This window comes from Neolamprologus multifasciatus, chromosome 3 (genome assembly GCF_963576455.1).
Source record: "Neolamprologus multifasciatus chromosome 3, fNeoMul1.2, whole genome shotgun sequence".
NCBI lineage: Eukaryota > Metazoa > Chordata > Actinopteri > Cichliformes > Cichlidae > Neolamprologus > Neolamprologus multifasciatus.
The window spans coordinates 25,816,266-25,841,220 of NC_140441.1; the positions used below are offsets into that span (position 1 = coordinate 25,816,266).

The following is a 24,955-nucleotide window of genomic DNA, read 5'->3' on the forward strand; positions in this document are numbered from 1 at the left end:
TTTTTAGAATATCAACAAATTAAATCCATAATAAAAAAGAAATTTAAACTGGGTCAAGTTGAACTACAAACACCACCAAGTGTGGTTCAATTTTTTACTCTTAAAACCCCCAAATTACTATCCAAAATGTACAGAATGCTTTCTAAAACAGATGAATCAATATCACTTCCTATTGCAAAATGGGAAGCGGATTTATCAGTTAACTTAGACCAAAACTTCTGGTCTCAGATTTGCTTAAAAACCTTTCATCTAATCAGAAATCCCAGTCTTCAATTAATTCAATACAAAATACTACATAGAGTGCACTATACAGGTCATCGGATGTTCAAGATGGGCTTTGCATCTACCAACAACTGCTCACACTGCCAAACCAATTCACCGGACAATTATATCCACGCTCTTTGGTTCTGTCCACCAGTTCAGAAGTTTTGGCGCGAGATATGTGAAGACTTATCAAAGTGTCTGAAATGTAACATTCCAACTTCCCCCTTAGTGTGTTTGTTGGGCAGCTTAGATAATGTCACTTCAGAAAAGAATATAGCCCATATGGTTTTCACTGCCCTATGCATAGCCAAGAAAACAGTCCTCATGAACTGGAAAAATAAAAACAATCTTAATTCTAACCAATATAGAAATTATCTATTAGATTACATTAGTCTTGATACAGCCTCTGCCACCACATCAGATCAATTGCTCTGGACTCCTTTGATCACCTCCATCACCTAGTGGGGGTGGGGGGTCATATTTTGGTCTCGCCTTCACTGTTGTGATTGGTGTGGGGGTAGGGTCGGGCTTAGGGCGTCAGGCGGTTCCCCGGGAGCATCTTCCTTGGGGGGCTCAACCCGGGGTAGCGGTCATGGCCAATTAGGGGCTCTGTTGGCTCTTAGGTGACGGCTTCCTCGTGGCTACGTGCAGCGGGGCTAGGGGAGGGTCTGTGCTGACGGACGGGGGTTACTGACCTGGTAGCCTGGCTGCCCCTGGGTGGGTCCGGGACGGGCGTGAGGTTCTGGGGGCGCTCCGGCTCTGGCCTGGGGCCCTGGCCGGGCCTCGGGGGCCTGGGTCCTGGTTGGTGTGTTGCCGGGGTTGTGGGCCGGTGGGTATATGGGGGCCCGCCACTGGCGCAGGGTGCCGCCGGTGCGCCGAGCCACCTGGGGGGCTCTTCAACTGGTGGGGGGGGGGTTGTCACATCTTGCAGGAGCTTTCCTCTCTCAGGAACTCTCTCTGCAAGAGGGGGAGATACAGGAGAGGTGGAGGAAGATCTCAGCCTGGGCGTCTATTGTCTTATGTAGTCTGGAAGATGAGTGGATGATGGGGTGGGTGTAGTTTTCTCTGTTGTGGGGTTGGGTGGACTGCCCCGGGCTCTGTGGGGCCGGGCGGCGCCGCTGCACTGGTCCCCGGTTCGGATGGGCCTGGGCCCCCCTTCCCTGGCGGGTCGCGGAGTATGGGGGTGCCTACTGGGGTCAGCGGGGGAGCTGGCCCCAGGGAGGGGTCACTTGCCCCTCCCTTCCTTCCCTCCCCATCTCCAGCTGCCTCCCTCTTCCCGCTCCACCACAACCACCCACACATGCAGGGCCTTGGAGTAGGGGTGTGTCACCAGGGTGCAGAGGAGGTAACCCCCCCCCCCCCCCTCTGTCCCCTTCTGGCTGCCTCTGCCTCAATTTTATCCCGCAACTTAGACATTCACATTACTCACACTCTCATTACACATACATATAGGATCTTGGGGGTGGGCACGCTACACGGAATCCCAATTACCATCAGGGTGTACACCTCACCCCCGGCGTCGTTGCCCACCTCTCAATTTTAAATACACGTAGACATTGAGGGCTAGCAGGAGGGACTATGCGCTTACCTGCTGCTCTCTGGCAGGTAGCTCCATGCCCTCCTGGGTTTTAAATGCACCTTAGAACACACATACATCAACACTACAATGAGCGGGTGGAGGGAGGTTAGGAGTCTTCTCTCACCCTCGTTCTCTGCTTCCTGCTGGAGCAGGGGGGCTAGGAGGAGGAGTTGGCCGTCCGACTGGGATCCGGAATGTGGGGCCTCCCTGCTGCTGCGGAGTCGGGGCGGTCTGCTTCTCCCCACCGCAGGGAAAAGGGTAACACAACCTGGGTCTGGGTGCAGTTCCCCCCTCCAGGGGCAAGGGTACCTAGACCCGGTTCGTAGAGTACGCTTGGGGAGTGTGATTGTGTGTACAGCGTCTCTTTATGTCTGTCTCCACGTTGGTTGAGTGTGGAGTAAGTGCATATGAGAGCATGAGGGTGGGAATGGATGTTTGTATCTGTGTGTGCCTGTATGTCTGTGTCTATATGTCAGGTTGGGTATCAGATGCCACCTCTCTGAGGACAGCTCAGGCCCTCCAAGGTTTGGAGGCCTATCTCCCCCCACCACTTCCCCTGCCGGGGGCGGACTCCCTCAGACATCGGTGCGTTGGTGGTTCTTTGTGTCCGGGGGTGGGCGTCCGGGTACACACCGGCTCACTCCTTGGCGGCTGCTTATCGGGGCCTGGAGCCTGGGGCTCGCTTGGGCCACCTCGGAGGTGGGGTGCCCCCGGCCTCTCGGCCTGGGGCTCGGTCACTCAGGCACAGCTGGCTGCCGGCGGAGCTCACGGGCACGTCACTGCAGCCCCCCCTGGCTTCTGCTCCGTGGCTGCTGGGTGACCCCTCATCTGGGACTCTCCTCGGCTCTTTCTGGGACAGTGGCGCGGCTGCCCCTCTGTTGGTCTTCCTTGGTCTCTTGTGTTCTGGGGGCCTCTGGATGTCTGGAGTTTTGATCTCCTCCATACCTGCTTCATGCCCTGGAGGACGGGGCAGTGGCCCCCCACACCCTCTAGCAGATCATTACATGAGGGAACCTTTTAAGAAAACAAGCGCGTCCATGCTCACAGGTGTACACACGGGTGATCACACACACAAACTACACCCTTTTTGGCTCCTACCTCAATGCACACTGTGCTGTCGATCTTACGTGCTGCACAATAATGTTTAATATTTAGTAGTTACTGTCATATTCCCATATATCATTGTGATGTGGTTTATTGTATTACTCTCGTTTTCTTCTGCTTGTTTTCTTTTTTCTTTCTCAACAGGTGATCCAGGTGATCGATATATGTATTTATTTTTTTATTTATTTATTTTTTTTCTTCTGCTTATTCTGTTGGTTTTTGTTTTTTGCCCTTCTCCCCCGTCCCTCTTCTCAACTGTCTTTCTTTCCCTCTTTCTTTCTCCCTTTTCTTTCCCCCAGTCAAATCTGTCCCGTATTCAGCAAGTGAAAATAAAATAAAGAATAAAAGGTGAATCAAATGGACCATTACGGCAAAGCTGGGATGGTCAATTTGGTAAAGAAAAACCGTTGGGCATCTTTCTTCGCCTTTAGACAATAATTCTGATGGCAAAAGAGCCAAACGGGACAGGCAAAAAAAAAAAAAAAAAAAAAAAAAAAAAAAAAAGAGCTTATATTATATTTCTACATGTTGTAGTGCCATTTTTGGGAGCATTCCAAGTTGATATACATCAATACAACCATTATAGCCCAAATTTTAATAATATGTCTGCATTAAGTGCATAGTAATTACATAAATTGCTAAAAAGTCCAATAAACTACAAAAAAATGTAAAATTGTTTTGGTTTTTTTAACATATATTTCTAGTTAGAGAAATTTAAGAGGCTTATCCCTCAAAACTGTAAATACAAAAAAGTTGCACAAAATAGTTTCCCACCCCAGGAAATTTATTTTAAGTGTCTTCATAGTTTTATTTTTGAAATACACCATTTTTTATATACTGCAGGAAACACGAAAATAAATATTATAATGCAAATTTGCAAAATAACAGCATGTGCATCAAAATAAACTATTTCCAGCAGTGCAATATGAGTCCTAAGCATCCCAGAAATGACACAGAAAGTCATAAAGTCAAACATAACTTTTAAAAACACCAGTATAGGCTCATAAGGCCCTGATGGTAAAAAAAAACTACATTTCCGCAAAATGACGTCACCTCCGGTTTCGGGCAGGACATGGCGGACATGCGATAGTTCACGCTGTACATATGTCACGACTAGGGATAGGTACCGGTATCCGGGGCCATCATGGGACCGGTTCTGACATAAACAGACCGAAAAGCAGCGCACATTTCGGTGCTTTATTTCGGTGCTTTTTTTTCCCTGAGATGTGATACACATCAGATTCTAGCCAATCATTTTACCTTTCCAAGGATAGTAGGCGGGCCCAGGTACGTATGTTCTTTTAGAGCAGAGCTACAGATTAAAAATGCCCAAGGCGAAGCGGTCAAAAGTCTGGCTGTAATTCACAGCAAAATCTGCAAACTCAGCAGCCTGCAACAAGTGCTTTAACCCTCTACTGCATGACTTTTTAATTTTTGGGGAAAAAATATATTTCTCCCTATTTTGGGGGAGCTTTAGGGTCCCTAATAATATATCAATCAGAAAATTTGACACCCTGCCCCCCCCCCCCCCAAACAGATATTGGTTTGTTGCTTCAAGGCAACACTGTGCAACAAGGGTAGTAAAATGCCAAGTTATTCTATAATAAGTTGTATTAGTACAACAAGGATGAACAAATAAATAAACAACAAATTAACAATGTAAACATTTCACAAAACAATAAAACACCAAAATACATCCAACATTTGACCCTAACCCCAGGCACGCGCCTGCGCGCACACACACACACACACACACACACACACACACGTTGTGTTTCCATCACTTTTGGGGACATTACATTAACTTACATTAATTTCCTGGAGACTTATCCTGACTCTACCCATCACAAGTCCCTGCCTGAACCTTACCCTAACCCTGACTCAAGCCTTCACCCTAAAATTTAATGATTTATCTTGCAATTTGTCCCCATAAAGTAGGCGAGACCTCACAATGTGAGTGTGTAAACAAATTTGTGCCCCCACAACAATAAGTAATACATGACCACACACACTGACACCCACACAGCAATATTGGTATGGTCCGGATCAGGCCCACACAATGTGCTTACACATGGCCCACATACCGCAAAGAATAACGGCCCTTTGGTGGCCCAGACCTGGTTTGCCAGAGGTGGCCCACACATGGGCCAGCACAAGGCCAGTTTCAGACACACTGGTGGTCCTGTGCTGGCCCATGTGTGGATTACCTCTGGCAAACCTGATCTGGGCCACCAAAGGGCTGTCATTCATTGCGGTATGTGGGCCATCTGTAGGTGGTGTGCAGCCACGGGCCAGTTGCAGACACACTGCTGGCCCTGTGCTGGCCCAGAACGGTTTCAGCTCTGGCCCCAGATGTCAGCATAATGTGTACCTTAATCAAGCCATGCAATAACAACATGTGCCGCAACATGGAAAACAGTGCAAAAGTAACATGGCTAAACTTTGTTCAGACAGTGAATGGACTGATTTTTATATAGCGCTTTTCTATTCTCCCAGATTACTCAAAGTGCTCTATACAACATGCCACATTCACCGACTTTCGCTTAACTGAGTGCTTCCTAACTACATTCATACACATTCACACTCTTGACATGCAGACTGGTGGAGCCAGGGATCGAACCACTAACCTTCCAATCAGTTTGTAACCTGCTCTACCACCTGAGATATGGCATGCCATCGCATAAACAGTGGCGTCATTGCCAGACCTGGCACACATCTGGTTGACATACACTCTGCCAAAAACACCGGTCAGTCAGTCAGAAGTGCCAGCTTGATGCCAGATCTGGGCCAGACCTGTTTTCTGTAGGCCTGGGCCACATAAACCAAGCCACAATCAAGCCAGATATGGCATGCCATCAGATAGACAGTGCCATCTATGCCAGCCCTGGCCCATATCTGGATGACATACGTCTTATCATGCCAGAAGTCAGCCAGCAGTGCCGAATTGATACCAGATCCTGGCCAGACCTGCTTGCTATGTGGGCACTAACCCACATGTGCCGCAACATGGAAAACAGTGCAAAAGTAACATGACTAAACTCTGTTCAGACAGTGAATGGACTGAAATTTATATCGCGCTTTTCTACTCTCCCAGATTACTCAAAGTGCCGGCTTGATAGCAGATCCTGGCCAGACCTGCTTGCTATGTGGGCACTAACACACACAAAGACACAGTTACTTTACCAACTGACCCCTGACCCCTGAGCTCCTAAGTGTCCCTGAAACCTCATTCAGGGATCCACTCCTCTACTTCACTGTCACACCCTGAAAGCTCACTGTCCTCACTTTCTGAGGACAGAAAGTGCACATTCCCTTGGTTTCCTTGCATAAAAGGTTTTTACATCCATGTCCTGTAATTATGAGTAGATTGTAAAGTAAAAGACATTGACTATGATCATATAAATGCACACAAACACATCTCTACACACATATGCAAATGCATTATATTGCCTGAAAAAAGTTGGGCTAACTGCGCAGTGTTGCCTTGAGGCAACGAATGAAAATTAACAGTTTCACTGTATAAATAAATGTAAAAAAGTAGAACAAACAATCAAATATGCTTCTTAACATATTCATGCACATATAAGTATTTTTTAATATATATTTATTTCACTATAAACATGTAGAATAGCGATCGTTATCTTGGCTCCTAATGGAGGTGTCTCTCATGTGGTGCAGCTTGCAGAAAGGTGTCCTGCCCCCCCCCCCCCCCCCCCCCCCACACACACATCCAATGAAAGTCACACCACCTTCAACTCATCATTTTATTGGAAAGAGATGTGCCTGGTAGCATTATTTGAAAAAAAAGAAGTTTATTTTTTTGAAGGGCCAGTGTAAGGCATGAAAATGTGGTTTGTTGCCTCAGGGCAATGCTATGCAGTAGAGGGTGATACTGTGCAAAGGAGGTAACTCCTCGAATCTGATGAAACACCTGGTGACGCATAGCGTTTTTTTAAAGCCGAGAAATGCACTGTACCTACTATGGGTGTGATGCCTGTCATCGGACCTAGAGTTAGTAACATCCCGCAAGAACCCGAAGAGGAGAGTCCTGGCCCCTAGCCCTGCCAGTGTAGCAGAAATGATGACGGATGATGATGGCAGCAGCAGCCGTTCTTCTCTGCGTGAGTAGCTTAATGTTGTTCGTGTGTAATTTACGTTGAGTAGGCTAACCACGTTATTACATTAATGCATGTAAGGTGAACTAGCAAACATTATCATAGCTACATGCGGCTGTCTTCTTGTTTGATGGCAGATACTCCCTTCACCCTGGCCAAAAAGGCTAAAATGACCAAAGAAAAAGTGGAAAACAGCTAAACATGAGAGGTTTTTGGACAAAGTTTGTGTTTTTCCATTGTTTAAGCACCGGTTTGAGCACCGGTTCGAGCACCGTTTAAGCACTCGCACCATTTCAAAAGTACCGGTTTGGCACCAGTATCGGATAAAACCTAAACGATACCCATCCCTCGTCCGATAAGATGATTCAAGATAAAATATTCCAACATTATGATGATCCACAGCACACTGCACAAATCACATAAAAGTCTCTGAGAATAAAACATAATTATGAGCTGGTAAAATATGTCACCTGACCTGAAACAACAGGAGGTAAGAAGAAAACACAAGAAGCAAGCCTGCATGTTTGCAGTGGACAGGAAATGTGAACACGTCACACAACTGCTGTGGTCAAAGCTACAGGAGCTGTTTGAGGTTTCTATAAAAGGAAAGGAAGCACAGAGAGGCCACAGTCAGAAGAAACACTCTGGTCTTATCTGTATTAAATGCAGCTTCTCTTTTTATTATTATTGATGTAAAGTCAAAGTGTTTGAGATCAGCTGAGGATCAGAGTGCAGCAGGGCTGGATGTGAGGTTGGGGCACTCTTTGCTCTGCATGACGGGGTTATTGTGTAAGTACATTTTGTGTAATAACTTTTATAAATATTTTTTGTAAACAATAGTTATTTTTATAACTATCATTTAAACAGTTTTTTCATGTTTCAAATAAAATTGTTACCAAATAAAATTCTGTTTTCACAGACATATTTTGCTGAGCAGCAACTGTTATATGAATAAGAATCTTTTAAAACAATTCTCTAATTTTGTTTGTTTTGTTTGATTTTCTCTCAGTTTGATCCTGATGCTGTTTAAGCTTTACTTCATTACTCGGTACTCTTTTCTACGTTAATGCTGATGGTGAGACATTGTTATTTTTCTCTTTACTCAATAAATAATTCGATTTTTATTTTTAATTTTTAATGTTAAGAAGAGGAAAGATCACTGCAGATGTTTGCATTTTAGAAACGCAAATATCTGCAGTGAAACTTCAGAGACAGAACATATCAGAGTAGTTTTATCATTGTACGTGTGTAGAGTAGGGTTGTCAAAAATTGACACTTCCTTATTAATCATTACTAAAACAGAATGAAGATACTCATTTGCATCAATGTTGATATCAGTAGTGTTGTCTTGGCTTCCTCCAGCTGAGGCATAATTTGACAGCCCTGCTGCAGACAGACAGGCACGCAGCTCCTCCCCTCACTAACAGCTGAATGATCATAATGTTCAACACTTTAGTAGGAAAGGTCAGAGGTCAGCAAAGCTCCTGTTTCACTAATATTGAATTATGTAACAGTTATCAGAAATTCCTCGTGTGCAAATTCAACAACCTTTGTGCGTATAACTCAAGTTCATGCAAGCACGCATAAAGAAGCCATCGCACACCAGATTTACGCTCTCGCATGTATGCATTTTTGACCTTTGAAGTGTTTTTTGTGCTTCTCCCTTTCCTGCTGCTCTCACTCTCTGCTATATTTTGCTTCACTTGCCAACAAATCAAACATTCAGCAGATGCTGACATAATCAACTTCAAACAACGTGCAGTCAGGACCTTAGAGGATGCACGAAGCATGTGTTGGGTGGGTGAAAGTCCCTCCCCCTCTCTGTCCCAATGAAAAGTCTACACAGTCGACACATTTGCAGGACTCTGCTCTCGAAGCTGAATCCTGCTACTGTGAATCAGCTGAGCTTTGATAGTTTGGAGGGACACATAGTGCCACCTGCTGAAGAGATATTATTAAATAGAGGTTAAAATAAATAAATGATATCAAACATAAGATATGAATGCAGTAGAAACTCATTAACCTGAAGATGTAGAGCACAGAGCGATGAATCAAACATTTTTATTCCCATTAATTGTTTTATTGTTGAGTGCGCTCTCAGTGCAGCTGTTGATTTCTGAGGCTCTGAAACTTTAAACTGGATCAGTTTAAACTTTAAAGGTTACAGTCCTACAGCCTAAAAAAGGAAACGTGGACATAACTTTATTTGCAGATGAAAGTGAAATAAATTTGATTTATATGATCAGACATTCTTGCATCTGTTCTCTGTAAAACACTTAGTATCAGTCAGCCTAATTTCTGATACAATGGATCCATGCTTTCATGATGTTATGCCAAATTCTGACCCTACCATCTGAATGTTGCAGCAAAAACTGAGACTCATCAGATCAGACAATGTTTTTTCAAACTCATGTTGTCAGGTTTTAGTTTTGAATTATAACCTCAGTTTCCTGTTCTTAGCTGACAGGCATGGCACCTGGTGTGGTCATCTGTTGCTATATGACATTTATGAAGTAAATGTCATATAGCAGCGCGTTGTGCATTCAAAGACACTGTTCTGCATATCTTGGTTGCAATGAGTGGTCGGGCCATTCTCCTCTAACATTGAGTTATTTTCATCCAGTGAACTGCCGCTCACTGGTTATTTTCTATTGTGACTATTCTCTGTAAAACTTTGCTGCAGTGTTAAATCTAAAAACAGACATGGATCAGGAAACTAAACTAAACAAAACATGGTTTTAAGCACAAATGTTAAAACTACATTCTTCCTGTTTCACCACTTACAACATTCATATAACTGCTGTGTTTGTGGCTGTGCTGTATCCAAATATTTAACCTTCCAAATGAGTTATTATCATCTGATTTTACTGCAGCTGTTCTCACTGAAAACATTTTATGAGAATTATTATTATTATTATTATATGTTAACAATATTTAAATAAAATAAATGTTTTTCACACTTAAAACAATTCTTGGACTTGTGTTCTCCTCATTTCCTCTTTAATCCTCAGTCAGCTCACATATGTGTAATGAATCTTACAGTCTGTCTGTTATTGGTCAGTTTAGTCTGTGTGTTACAGGCCTTTTCATAAAAATCTGGCAGACATGGTCAGACCTTGTTAAGTTGTTATTTCTGTGTAAAAGGAAGGAAGCAGAGAGAAGATGTTTTAAACCCTCTTTGTTTCCTTCACAGCTCTTTGGTATCTGCTGTGCTGCTGCTTCACTCTCTCTCTTTACAGAAAGTTGTAGAAGTTTTCAGACGTGTCACTGCTGGATGTGATGATGGGAGCCACTTTGCTCTGTGAGCTGGGCCTATTCTGTGAGTACATCACTGACTTCTATTGTTTGATTCATACTGATCCATAAACATGTTTTAGTAAGAAGAATGGAGCATCAGTCTTTTGTACCATTTCAGGTCATGTGATCAGAGAACTCTCATGTTTTGTTACCAGCATGTTTGTTTGTAGACTGGATTAGATTTTAGTGCACTGACTCAGATCAGAGTGGAGCTGGTTTAGTTTATCTAAGAAAGGTTTGTTTCTCCATCAGTGATAATTTGATGCTTTTGACATCCTAATATAAAATGTAACCAATCATAGTAGACACTGATTAAACATATAACGGCAGTGATTAAAGCCAGTGCTAGATTTAGCAGGATCCTACTCCTTACTAAATGAAACTTATTTCCTAAAGGAAGATTAGAGCTCGTCCAGCCATAAATAGAGTTTTTTTTGTTTTTAAAACTCCCAGTAGGCAGGTTTAACTTCAGCTTAATAGTGTTTGCTGTTGAAGACATGTAAATTATTTCCACCTTATATTATATATCACCTTCTAGAGAAATTCTTGTTGAGAGAAGTGACCCATTGCAATTTGTCAATGACATCAATTTTTGAGATGTCATTGATCTCAAAAAGAGATAAGTACTGAAAAGTCAAATACATAAAGTAAATACTGGGGAGATCATTTCCCTTTTGGAAGCCATCTTTCGTCTGTTTCCCAAAGAGGATGGACTGTACCGTTTTTAGGACACTAATGTTTTGTTATCACCATGTTTGTTTGTAGACTGGATTCTATTTTAGTGCACTGACTCAGATCATAGTAGATGCAGATACGGAGACATATTTGAGTGTCGCTACTTTGATAATGTCTGAAGTTTCTGTCTTTATTGTAGTGCTCTGTACACTCGTCTGCAGTGGACACGCTCAAGGTGACTGAACAGTTTTCACTTTTTCTATTTCTTCCTTTTTATTTAGCAAACATTATTCTCAACCTGTATGACTCTATATAAATAAAGTATTAATAATCAATCAACATTTTGCCTTGAGCATTACATGAAGTGTTTCAGATTGTCTGTTGTCTGATTGTCTGTTTGTGTTGGATTCTAGTTGCTGTACTAACTATTGAACCCAACTGGTCCAGTTATTTCATTGGAGAGTTTGTTACCTTCAAGTGTGAAATGAATGAAGGAAGAGACACTGACTGGTATTACACAATCAAGAAGGATGGTCGAGAGTATGTCGGCTACAGTGCAGACAAAGACTACACATTCAAAATGAGCTCGACAGGCCACAGTGGTGAATATCAGTGCTCTGGTACCTGGAAGAGGTCAGATTATACAAAGAACAGTAATACTGTCTCTGTAACTGTATTAGGTAAGTCCTCAGTGATTAATAATGTGGTGATTCCAGTTAAAATACTCATCTGAATTATAAAAAATGTGTGTTTAATAAATGTTTCATTGAAAGTATTGTATTTCTTATGTGTTGGAACTTTAACAAAGATCCTTGCATTTTACCTAACGTTGTTCACAGTACACACTACAACCAAAATACTCAGACAATATTTCCAGCATGTGCATGTTTTACTGTATAACAAGAATAACTGTGGATGAAATTTAATTTAAATAATGAAAAAAAAGAAACATCAAAAGATCCATATAATTTAAGATGATGATGTTTCTGTTGTCTAAATGTGAAACCAGGCAGATGTGTGTGTGTGTGTGTGTGTGTGTGTGTGTGTGTTTCCTTCAACAGTGAACTGCATTAGTTTACATTCAGTGTGACTTCTTCAGGCCTGAGATTGAACAAACATTCATACTGTGCTTATTTAGAGATCTACAACCTGAATTACTGCAGTTCTGTCACCATGTTGAGACAGAAATCAGAAAAATTTAAAGTGACTTAAACTATAGAAAAAAAATCTAATATATAATGAAGACATTTGTAGATTTTATTTGGGGAAATAGGATTTTTTTTTTTTTTTTTTTACCTTTTTTACATTTATATTGTATCAGGTGTACATTTCTTTCTTTCCTTGTTTTTCATATCTGCAGATAAACCCAGGGCCACACTGACAGCAGCAACTACAATCATACCAGTAGGGGGCAGTGTGACACTGACCTGCTCTGTGCAGAGTTCTGATGGATGGAAATATGAGTGGTTCAGACGAACCCAAACAACCTCTGAAGGTCAAATCAGAGATCAACAAAACAGAGATATCAGAGTATCTCAAGGAGGAATCTACAGCTGCAGAGGAACAAGAGGAAACCCAGTTTACTACACTGATAGAAGTGATGATGTCACCATTGAGATAACCTGTGAGTTCAATAATTGAGTTTGAAATATACATTCACTCATGATTATCAAACATACAATGTGAAGTTTTCTGTGTTGATTTCATGTTTCTATTTGTATCTCAACTGTTAATATGTGTAAACAGTTTCCAATAAAGTTGTTGTAAAACAACAACCCAACTGGCCTCAGATATTCAGAGGTGAGACGATCACTCTGACATGTGAGGTGCAGGAAGGAGGTGAAACCATTGAGTGGTGGTATGAATGGAGAGGACCCAGGACACCCACACAGTGGACACACAATAATTATGTGACATTCAGAGTTTCTGAGTCCAGCAGTGGAGACTACATGTGTAAGAGTCGACGCAGAGATGACTCATATTCTTCAACAGAGTGGAGTGAAGCCTTCACATTGTCAGTATCAAGTAAGTCATGTTTGTTGTGTGATCTCCATTTGACAAATGTCATAATGGTCAGCACAGGATGAATTCAATGGTCTACAAAGCATGTTACATTGTTAGTCAGACAAAGAGCTGCAGCTGATAGTAGCCAGTGTAGCCTCATTGTAGACAGTGTGTCACCACTTTGTGTCATGAACTTTCAGCTGGTATAGAGACGCCAATGCTGACCTGCTGCTCCATCACCTGAGGACAATAATGTTACAAACAGGATAAAAATATAGTTCTTCAAACTCCCTCAACAAATGAAAACAAATATGAAGCTACTTTAAAAAAAAGAATACAAGTCATGCAATCATCTCATCAAATACTGGCGTAGATTAAAATTAATCTGAAGCACACACACGAGTGAGTTTAATAGAAAGGTTTTTGATTTTATTTCTATTGAACTCATTGATTTGCATGTTAACTTCAAAGTCATTTTATGAAAGCAAATCAAACTCATTCCAACTTCTTCCTGAAAAAGTCTAATTTGTACATATAACAACTTTGTGGAGAAAAGTGTGTTTATGTTCATTCTTTAAAAATAAGTTTCTGTCTGTTTTTCACTCACTTTATTTGAAAACAAAACAAAAAAACAAACAAAAAAACAAACACAGGTAAACAACAGAAGCTCAGATGTCCCAGTTTTACTGCTGGGCTCAGATCACTAACAGTTAACATTTCACCCATCTCTGCATAAATAAAAGAATTAAAACAAATAATGTGTTATAATTTTTAAAATTGGATAAATACATGAAAGTGATGAACATCAGCTTAACATTTTATTTTGCTGTTGTAGTAGGTGTGTACAACATTTAAAATGAAATGTTAAATGATAGAAAATAACTTCCAGTCAGCTTTTGTGTGTGAACTTGATTTTTTCAAATAACTTTTTAATAATATTTGTAGTAAGACGACATTAAAAACACACACATACTTCTCTTTCAACGACTCTCCTCCCACTGTGACAGAAAGTAAAGAAGTCGTTCACTGCACTGTAACTATTAAAACAGTAATGAACAGAAAACAGAGATGAGGCATTCAAAACTATTTTTGATTTGAAAAAAAAAATTCTAGCAGTCTGATGTCTCACATGCAGAGAAATTACACATTGTTTTCTAAATTGGTCAATGTTTAACACATAATCAGTGCTGTAAGAAATTTCTTCCTTAGACAACCAACAATTTAATGATTAACTTTTTCTGTATCTTCAGCAGCAGATTTAATGTTTTACCAATTTTGTTTCTTCAACAGGAAGTAAACCCAGAGCCACACTGGCAGCACAAAGTCCAGTCATACCAGTAGGGGGCAGTGTGACACTGAGCTGCTCGGTGGAGGGCTCTGCTGGCTGGAAGTTTGACTGGTTCAGACGTGATTCAAAGTTTTCTGGAGGTCAGAAAATAGGAGCTGGAACATCAAAGCACACTATCAGTATTTCAGAAGGAGGCATCTATTACTGCAGAGGAGGGAGAGGAGATCCAGTTTTCTCCACAGAGGACAGTGCTCCAGTTATAATTCAGAAACAAGGTGAGGGCTAAGTTTTGTTGTGAGATAAAACACAAAATCATGATGATATTAAAGAAGCACCTAATAACTTCAGTTTTTAAAATTTAGTTTTTGTTGTCTGTTGATTTTTTTCTGTTTAATATTTGTGTTTATTTGTTTGTTGAACAGTTTTAGCTGCTGTAAATCTGCAGCACAGCTGGTCTCAGATATTCACTGGTGAGACAATCACTCTCAGATGTGAGATTCAGGGAGGTGAAGGAAAGGTGTGGAAATATGAATGGACAGCACCCAACACAAACAGGCCTCCAACATCCAGTGAATACAGGATCAGCAAAGTTTTTGTGTACCACAGTGGAGACTACAGATGTCGGGGTAGCAGTGACTATCTCTTCACAGGATGGAGTGATGCCTTCAGACTGACAGTTTCATGTAAGTTGGACCATGATTCATGCTGACATTTAATGTTTTCATGTTTACATCTGTCTTAACAGGAAAACTATTACTGCAAACTGAAAGCGAGAGTTCAAGAACCGATAAGTTGGATCGAAAAGCAGGCAGAGACTAATGATTCCCAGGACTTTGACTACTGGGAACCAGTTCTCTACTCCCATCCCTACATGCAGGATTACTAATTACTGTTTGTGTTTGTAGATAAATTAATCAGTTAATGTTTAAAGTGTGATCAGTACTGTCACAAGTTTATCCTTGATTATGTTTTAATGTTTTACTTATTTTGTTTCTTCAACAGCAAGTAAACCCAGAGCCACACTGACAGCACAAAGTTCAATCATACCAGCAGGGGGCAGTGTGACACTGAGCTGCTCTGTGGAGGGCTCTGCTGGCTGGAAGTTTGACTGGTTCAGACATGATTCAGCCTCTTCTAAAGCTCAGCTCATGAGAGGAAATGAAGCAAACAGAGTTATTAGAGTCTCAAAAGGAGGTCTGTACCACTGCAGAGGAGGGAGAGGAAATCCAGTTTACTACACAGAGGACAGCAGTGACGTCACAATTACAGAAACTCGTGGGTTCAATTATTTTATTTCTGTCAAACTGAGAGATGTCATTTTGTGTTCTGTGCTAACAATTTCATTCAACAACTGTGAGTTTATTAACCCTGACATGAGAGACAACTCCTGACAAATAGAATAATTTATTCTGTCTTATTTTTTTACCTTCATGTTTCTATTTGTCTCTAACTGGATATTTTTCTGTGAACAGTTCCCACTAAGCCCACTGTGACCCTGCAGCCATCCTGGACTCAGATATACAGCGGTGAGACAGTCACTGTCAGATGTGAGATTCAAGGAGGTGAAGGAGCTCAGTGGACGTATGAATGGAGAGCAGCCAAGTTAAACACACCTCCAACATCCAATGAATACAGAATCATCAGAGCTACTGAGTCTGACAGTGGAGGATACAGCTGCCGGGGCAGGAGGGACTATTTCTTCTCAGAGTGGAGTGATATCATCACACTGACTGTATCATGTAAGATGTTTCTTCCAGAGTATCTAAATAAGGAAAAAGCACTTATTTTTTCTTACAGCTTTATAACTGTCTTTCATGTTGGTCAGTAAAATGCTTTGTTTTTATTCCAACAACAAAAACCTGAACAGCAGCTTTTTATTCACAGTGAAGAGAACAAAACATATGAGAGTAACTTCTCTGCTGTGCAGCTCTAATACATGAAAGATGAAATGCAGAACAAATGCTGAATCTGTCTCAGCTGCTCCACCACATCCACTAAGAAACATTAAATCCACTAATTGTTCCTCATGTGTGTTTTTAACTTATAACTGCAGCAAATTAAATCTGAAAGATTAGTGTTGTGTTTGTGTGATAGTTGTACAGTTTGTTGTAGCTTCACCATTAAAGTTATGTGATATTTTTTATTTACATATTTCCACCAAGTTATTTCAACTGGTTTGATTCAGTCATTGACTTTTGTTCTTTTTCTAAACTGAACTGCAGATAAACCAAAGACCAAACTGAGAGCTGATAACACAGCTGTTCCAGTAGGGGGCAGTGTGACCCTGACCTGCTCTGTGAACCCATCATCATCATCTGGATGGAAATACTACTGGTACAGAGATGAGAAATCCTCTGAACCTCTGACCACACAAGATGCAGTTTTCCACTCAAATGGACAAATCAGTGTCTCACAGGAAGGACTCTACAGGTGCAGAGGAGGAAGAGGAAACCCAGTTTACTACACAGAGGACAGCCAGTCAGTCAGGATTGGGAAAACTGGTCAGTTTAACATAGAGCCAGATAAATTCGTGATTAAGGAGGAAGATGAAGAACAAAAGGCATTAACATTTTTGACATTCATGTGTTTTTATTGTACTTTCTTGAACAGTAACAGTCTCAAACAGGCCTGTTGTGACTCTGTATCCAAACTGGTCTGAGATATACAGAGGAGAGACGATCACTGTCAGATGTGAGATCCGTGGAGGAGACACTGAGTGGGATTATGAGTGGGAAACAAACAGCATGATAAAAGCTCCAAATCAAAATGAACACAGGATTAGATCTGCTTCATCATCCAACAGTGGAAACTATCGCTGTAAGGGCAGAATGAAAAGTTCACAGCATAAAACAACAGAGTGGAGTGATTCAGTCACACTGACAGTTTCTGACAGTAAGTAGAGTCATAGTTCATTTAACCTGGAAATAGAAACAGTTTGTAAAAATGTGTTTTTATTAGTACATGTTGAGATATTTGACATGTTTAGATAGTCTCACTCTTAAAGTTCATCATAAATATTTGTGAGTCAACATTTTAGTGACATTGAATTCAGAGTTAAAAGACAAAACACTGAGAGAAAATCTTTGTTGAACAGATGAACCCCGTCCTGTCCTCACTGTGTCTCCATCATGGCTGAGTCCTGGAGCCTTAGTAACTCTGAACTGTGAGGTTGAACATCCGTCTGCAGGGTGGAGCTTCTACTGGTATAAAGCTGTTCCTGATCTATCAGAGAAATCCTCCAGTTATGAGCTGCTACCTGATGGCAGTGGGACTGCACAGGACTCCTACATCATTCATGGACAGACACACACAGCAGGATATGTGTGCAGAGCTGGAAGAGGAGACCCAGAGTATCACACTGATCACAGTCAACCAAAGTTTGTCTGGTCTGCAGGTCAGCTTGATTCTATCTATCTTTTTTCAAGTAATGCAACAGCAAAAAAATGTAAATTGATGTTTTGTTTTTTGTTTTTGTTTTTTTTTTTTTGGGGGGGGGGTTATCATTGAAGGTGAAAATTATACGAACATTGCGTCTTTTAGCACTGACCTTTAAACATTAAAGCAAAAGAACATTTTCACTGTGATATTTTGATCCTAACATCTGTGAGCTTTGTCTCTTCACTGCATGTTGTTTCCAGATGTTCATTCAGCAGCGTCTCTCACAGTGAGTCCTGACAGAGTGCAACACTTCACCTCTGACTCTGTCTCACTGACCTGTGAGGGAAACTTCACTGAGGGGAGAGTGAGGAAGTTCTCTGAGGACGGCCGACTCTCTGTCTGTAGAAGAATGACTGGATCCACATGTAACATCCACACATCAGAGTCAGATACTGCAGTGTACTGGTGTGAGTCTGGATCAGGAGAGTTCAGCAGTGCAGTCAACATCACTGTACAGAGTATGTTATTATACATTTACTTCTTGGATTTGAATCATTTAGACATCACATGAACTTATGTCCCAGCTTTGCTGTATGTGAAGTAATTTTATCTGGAGAAAAATACAAGATCAGATATTCATGATGAAAAGCATTTGTACATTTGTATTGTTTGTCAGCTTTTTCTCAAAGTGTGCACCAGCTGATGTGACTGGAACAATATGTGCGATTGTTTCACAGATAATTATTATGATCCTATCCTGGTGAGTCCTGTTCATCCTGTGACTGAGGGAGCTTCTGTTAGTCTGAGGTGCAGTTTGAGAACACAAAAAATACTTTCCAATGTGTTTTTCTATCACAATGACAAACTTATTCAAAATGATACCCGAGGGGAGCTGAAGATCTCTGCAGTGTCAAAGTCTGATGAAGGTTTCTACAAGTGTCAGTACTCAGGAAGAGAGTCAGCACAGAGCTGGATGTCAGTTAAAGGTGACCAGGATCAAAACATTTGATGGATTTTTATAAACATGTCTAATGACTGAGAATAAACATTAGATTGTCTGATTTAAGTCTCACAGTCATCTTGCTCCATTTCATAAAAGTATTTATTTATATAATTATAATCTATCAATAATTAATTATTGTTTGTTGTAACTGTGTCAGGAGCTGACAGCTCTTCATCTCCTGTGTGGTTGATTGTTGGACTGGTTTGTGGAGTCTCTCTCATTATTATTCTCCTGCTCTTGTTGTATCGCTGCAGAACGACCAACAGTGAGACCTTTTCCTTTACTTACTACAAACTCTTTATCATTCAAAGACACTAATGCATCATAAGGTTCAAATGTCTTTTTTTTTTTACATTTTTAATAAAGGTGCTGCTAACGACCAGACGCTCAATCCGGATGGTCAGCAGCAACCGTCCTCTCTTCTTCATGGTTAGTTTTTCACATAGTTTCAAATATTGTGATGCTATTTGCAACAAGACTGTACTTATTACATCTGCTGCAGCTTTTCATATAAATGTTATTTGCAAGAATATTTGTGTTTAAATTAATATCACAGACATGAGGTGACTGATTTTCTCTGACCTGCAGGTGTTCATTCTGTCTATGAGACAGTCAGAAGATGTGAAAACACTGAAAATGGTAAAGTTTACACTTTCATTAATATAGAAGCTGGATGATTATACATGAAAGTCATTAAAATTATTATTTCAGGTCCAACAGAAGGTGATTACACCAATGTCACATCTTTGATTCAGCTCAAAGTCATTAACAAGACAAGTGAGTGCACAAAATGTGAGATTTGAAATGCAAAATATACATTGGTAATTATTCTCACTGATAATAAATGCATTTGTGGACAAAACAGAGGGTGTTTGTTTTGAAATGCTTTCATTTGATCACCTCAACAGGGCGACGTGGTGACCCAGAGGAGAGCTCTGACTACAATAATGTCAATCCAAATTCAGCCACAGCTCTAAAATCTTAACAGCAGCTCTTTAGCTGTTTTTCTCTTTAAATGTTCTTAAATACTTGAAACCACTTTGAGTGAAAAAGAGAAGATTTTGAATTCAAAGCAATGATCCTGATAGCCTGAGTTTATATTGTCTTCAGAAAGAATCACTCAGTGTGTTTTGCTTGTTTCTCTCCCATTAGATAATAAGTTTAATGGACTTTAATGTTCTGTAGGTCTGTTTTTTTAACTGTTTCTTTTATTTGTAATGTATATTATAAAGTGTTTCTGGGAAGCACTTTGTAACTTTGTTAATAAAAATGATATTAATTAAGTGTGTTGTTGTTGTTTGTCAGACTGAGAGTACATGTTACAGCTGTTCAGTGAATTGAATCCACTGAAAGAGAGCTTTTATTTAAAGACACTCATTGTCATTTCAAACAGCTTCAAACCCTCCAACATGAACTAAAGTTATCAACATAATGGGAAGTAACAACTGCTCTGACGTTATGCTCAGCAGCCTTTTTACTAACTTAATTGAATCGCAGGTGGAAGTGATTCTGTGTGGCGTTTGCATCTGTGTGGGTTTCCTCCATGAACTCCAGCTTCCTCCCAGTGTCCACTGTCCCGCTGTGACCCTAAACTGGAGACATTGTTACAGGAATGGATGAATGTGTTTCATGTTTTTCTGTGACTTGTGCTGCTTTATTGCTGCTTTTGCAGTCTTCATGTGGTCCTCTTACATTTCATGGCAGCACTTCCATCATGTGTCACTGTTCACACTGTTTGGTCACATCAGCAGCAACAAACTCAGCTGAAGAGTGTTTTATCAGAGCAGTTGCACACCAGAGCAGATTAGTTTTCTGTAGGTGATGTTTGTGTCTTTAATTCTGCTTACAGTTTAATGTGCATCAAATAATTGTGGTGCTTTTAAAAATGCAACATTTTCTACAAAATAATATCACACAACACTTCTTTGTTCCTCTAAGTAAACTGTGATGCTTACATGTGTATTAAAATGTCATTTCTAACTGCAATATGCTTTTTATTAATCAGCTGAAAATGACTCATGATTTGTATCTGAGCCCCAGAAAAGTGGAGAGAAGAGAAAAATGTTTTGTTCAGTAAATGACTTGACAAGTCTTGACAACTACATGCTGTAATGGTCAAATATAAATATAAATATAAAGTATTTCCTTTGTTGAAGGCATAAAAAGTGTCAGGTTGATAGGTTTGTTCTTTATGTTTCTCGTGCACGGGAGAGAACTGGACAAACGCCGTTACTTCGCTTGACCCCAGTCGCTCTCGTCCGCTCCCCCGTAACACTGCTCTTTATTGAGGTTACATGAGTATGCATAGGTTCATTAACATATGACGTATGCATACAAACCAAGAGCACCTTGTCTGTGCGTTGTGTAAGTATGCGTGTGTGTGTGTGTGTGTGTGTGTGTGTGTGTGTGTGTGTGTGTGTGTATGAGTCTATTAAGAGTCTATTAAGAGTCTGTTAAGTGAAGGAAGACAGAGAGTCACATTTTGACAGAGTATCAGTGAATCCTTACAGAATGGTTATGATTGGACTGTGTGAGCACCAACATCACTGTGCAGTTTGTTTGTACCTCTTCACAGCAGTTTGATTCATCAAGAGAAAGCATCGACCCCTCTGTGACATTAAAAGGTGGCCATGAGTATAAAATGAAGGCGAGTGTATTAGAGGAGGTAAAACATGTTTTTGATGTCTGTGAGAAATTCAGGGCTCACAAATGAACGTTAATATGGCAACTTTTTCTTAAAATGGTGTAATAACAAGAATGGCCACTAGGAGGCAGTGGGGTGATCATTACTGGAGCCTCTGTGTTTCCTTCCCGTTAATTTTTTTGAACTGAGCTCAGCAGCTACAAACTACAGTCAGCTGTCCACCTCAAACATATCAGCTCGTTTCTTGTTCAGAAGTTTACACAAAATTAAATCATATCCCATCATGCATCTGTGGTTATTTGCTGATTATGCCCAGTGCTCTGGAGTCAACAGTGCCTGCCATGTGTTGTGTGGATATATATAACACTATGTGCAAAAATTTTGCATTTTGCTAACTGTATGTGAAATAAATTGATTTCAGTGAGTCCTCATCTCAACACCTGGTTATTATCACAGGATGGAGGCCCTAAACACACCATTAATATTCAGTGTCATGTTGCTGTTCTGAGATCAGCTGACAACATGCAAACATGGAAAACCTGAAGCAACAGAACAGGATCAATGAGCAGCTGTGACATCGACTGAGTCAGAAACAACATGAACTCAGAGATTTGTCGTTTGTGGATTTATATTAATTATCCTCGTTCTGTTGTTGTGTGGCTAAAGGGTGAAACATTTCTTGATAATTGGCTGAAAGTGATTCATAATTTCTAATATTATGGCACAACATGTGTGTGATATTATCGTATGTTGGTCTGAGACTTTTTCTTGTGGAGAAATATTTTTTTTAAGATGGAAAAATACAAACTACACTTAATTCTTTTTTTCTTATATATTCTGCTGATAACACCTGACCTTCCTGATCCCTGCCCCTCTGCTTCCTCCTCCTAATCTGCTGGTTAGCTTGGTGGTTTGGACACCATACATTGTCTTTGTTTTTGCCTCCAGGTGGAGAAAACTGTAGATTTTTTTTGATAAATGCAAAACGTTTTACCAAACCTGAAAATAAATACAGTGATCTGTTTTTGTTTTTTTTTTAGAAGCAATGAGCAGTAAAAATACAAGATTAAACCATAAATAAGACAATACAGAATAACATCTTTGTTTCTCTGAACAGACTGTGATGCCTACGTGTGTGTAAAGACTGTTGTTGGTTAAGTCTTTTCTCCAACAGGTTTATTTTTATCTGCTGAAAGTCAGATACCCTTATAAGAGGAAATGAAGCCTGTGGTTTGTTTAATTTAAAGTCAACACAGCAGAGTGGAAATGTGCAGGTATGACAATGTGTGAAAACAGGTTAAAAGTAGCTTTATTGTGGTGATGACACATGCTGGACTAAAGAATAAATAAAGCATGTGGGCATCAAGAGAAACGGTGAAAAGCTTGTTTCTCACGCTCATGTCTTTAAGAGTCTCTGCATGGACGTGCTGTAAATGTTCATTTATCGCTGAAATAAATAAAATCATCCATCACTCTCTCTGTCCACAAAATCATATACAGATATGTTTTTCTTCTTACTGCAACTTCCAAACAGGCCAGTTCCTCACAGTATAACACAAAACTCCAAAGTATAATCACTGCTTTGTAACCAGCAGAGGAGCCAGTAAATCATCTATACCTACTGATACTAATGTGTCTGTTTGGCTGGTGTTACAGAAATGGTTCCTACACCTGTGATGATGACGTCAGTGTTTGACTCCAAACAGTCTGCTGGACTCTGCAGTATCACAGAGTCCCCAAGTTTTTAGGCCTTTTTAGACGTCATATCTTGAAGCATTATAAACTCTTAAAATATTGATAGGTACTGAAACTTCTGCACTTAACTTTTACATATAACCTGAAAATAAGCTAAAAACAGGAAGTTACATTTTATTGTATTTTATCTTTCTAAAAGAAAAGTGGTGGGATGAAAAAACACACCTGCTGTTAGACAATCTAAAACACTTGGATATGAACATGTTGGTGAGTGTGTGTAGATGATACTGCAACAAACCTTAATCATAACCTTTGTAAGAAAGTGTTTGACAGAATGAAGGATGGTGGCTGAGTTTTCATGCTTTTACTATGATTAATCCAATAGCCTGAGTGACAAACTGAGACACACTACATGCTCATGTGGAGGGACTAGCCAATCACAATGTAACCGCACTTTAAAGTATTCACCGTTCTGTCCTTTTGGACTCAATGTGGGTGGAGCCTATAGTAACTGTCATATTATGAAAGATAACCTAGACAGGTTATAGAGAGACAGACAACCATTCATGTTCACATTCACACCTGCAGGCAACAACCTGAATCACCAGTTAACATAATAATATATGACTTGGATTGTGGGAGGAAGCCAGAGTACCCGGAGAGAGCCCAGACAGACAACCATAGTGGGAGTTGTCCCTTAAGAGGGTCATGAATCCACTATTAATTATGTGTGTCATGACATGAGACAAGGTGTGAAAAGTGGGTCATTGTGCTGCATTCCAGATACCTCCGAACTTGAAAGTTGGAAATCGGGCGTGGCGTCACTCCCGAGTTAGTACGTTGCAGAAAAAGACAGGATTTGTGTTGGTTCTTGGCAAGTTAGAGCAATGCAGGTATGATAGTAGTGCAGTATGATGCTTGTTGTTTTGACTAATCAGTGTTCAAACAAAATCATGGCTCATTCAAGGAGTTAAAAATACACAACAGTGTAAAGTTTTTTGTCACGACCGGGTGGCCGGTGTGTGGTGCAAGAGTAAGAGCAGATGTTCGAGACAGGAATGAACAAAAACTGAGACGTTTACTTTAGGTTGGACCAACAATATAAATGAAAATCGAAAGGAAACTAGGACGATGTTAACAGTAACCTAAACTGGAGAGAACTAACACAAGACACAGTGAACATGAAACTTAAACGTCACCAACATGAATGACATGAATACCTGAGACGTGACTCGTGATGAACAGAAACATGGCCCATGGTGAAAAGATGACCTGCCAATGAACGATTGAAAACTCACACCACATGAGGGTGACGAGGGAAGTGGAAATACAGCTGGAAGCAAAACTAAACTCAGAACGTGATATTGTCAAAATAAAACAGGAAACATGCAGACTAAGAAACACAGACTTGAGACTCAGACCAGGGAAGAAACAGACATGGAAGCAGAAACGGGAGTTTGGATAAAAATGACGTAACAGGATGCAGAGCGAGGGACAGAGAGATCTTCTGTGTTATTTAGTGCGTTTATCGAGTGGCTGTTTGGTTTCTTCAGTGTTGAGGTCCAACTCCTCGCTGCATATGTCATGACAGGACACTGCAAAAATCACATAAAAGTCTCTGAGAATAAAACATAATTATGAGCTGGTAAAATATGTCACCTGACCTGAAACAACAGAAGGTAAGAAGAAAACACAAAAAGCAAGCCTGCATGTTTGCAGTGGACAGGAAATGTGAACACGTCACACAACTGCTGTGGTCAAAGCTACAGAGCTGTTTGAGGTTTCTATAAAAGGAAAGGAAGCACAGAGAGGCCACAGTCAGAAGAAACACTCTGGTCTTATCTGTATTAAATGCAGCTTCTCTTTTTATTATTGATGTAAAGTCAAAGTGTTTGAGATCAGCTGAGGA

At 40.5% G+C, this 24,955-nt stretch overlaps 2 protein-coding genes and 1 long non-coding RNA gene across 3 annotated transcripts in view; 2 read left to right on the forward strand and 1 right to left on the reverse strand.

Moving 5' to 3' along the window:
* Window positions 1–4,350: 4,350 nt before the first annotated feature.
* LOC146522273 (uncharacterized) lies at window positions 4,351–5,701 on the reverse strand. Its single transcript, XR_014871569.1, has 2 exons — window positions 4,710–5,701; window positions 4,351–4,675 (listed from the first exon to the last, which is right to left on the reverse strand). It is a non-coding gene; the product is annotated as an uncharacterized LOC146522273 (long non-coding RNA).
* Window positions 5,702–10,961: 5,260 nt separating this feature from the next.
* The window catches only part of LOC146522274 (basement membrane-specific heparan sulfate proteoglycan core protein-like), a 276,185-nt gene continuing 262,191 nt past the window's right edge, over window positions 10,962–24,955 (forward strand). The window contains exons 1-2 of the mRNA XM_085154129.1: window positions 10,962–11,269; window positions 11,448–11,714. Coding sequence (XP_085010255.1) covers window positions 11,206–11,269; window positions 11,448–11,714 — 331 coding nt within the window. The 5' untranslated portion in view covers window positions 10,962–11,205. The remainder of the gene's footprint in view (window positions 11,270–11,447; window positions 11,715–24,955) is intronic.
* Window positions 14,322–19,049, forward strand: LOC146522275 (Fc receptor-like protein 5; the record flags this gene model as incomplete). Its single annotated transcript, XM_085147767.1, has 10 exons — window positions 14,322–14,601; window positions 14,749–15,009; window positions 15,329–15,601; window positions 15,799–16,065; window positions 16,549–16,827; window positions 16,943–17,218; window positions 17,421–17,720; window positions 17,965–18,222; window positions 18,442–18,690; window positions 18,865–19,049. Coding segments are annotated over 10 exons (2,604 nt in total), but the record flags the coding sequence as incomplete, so codon positions are not given.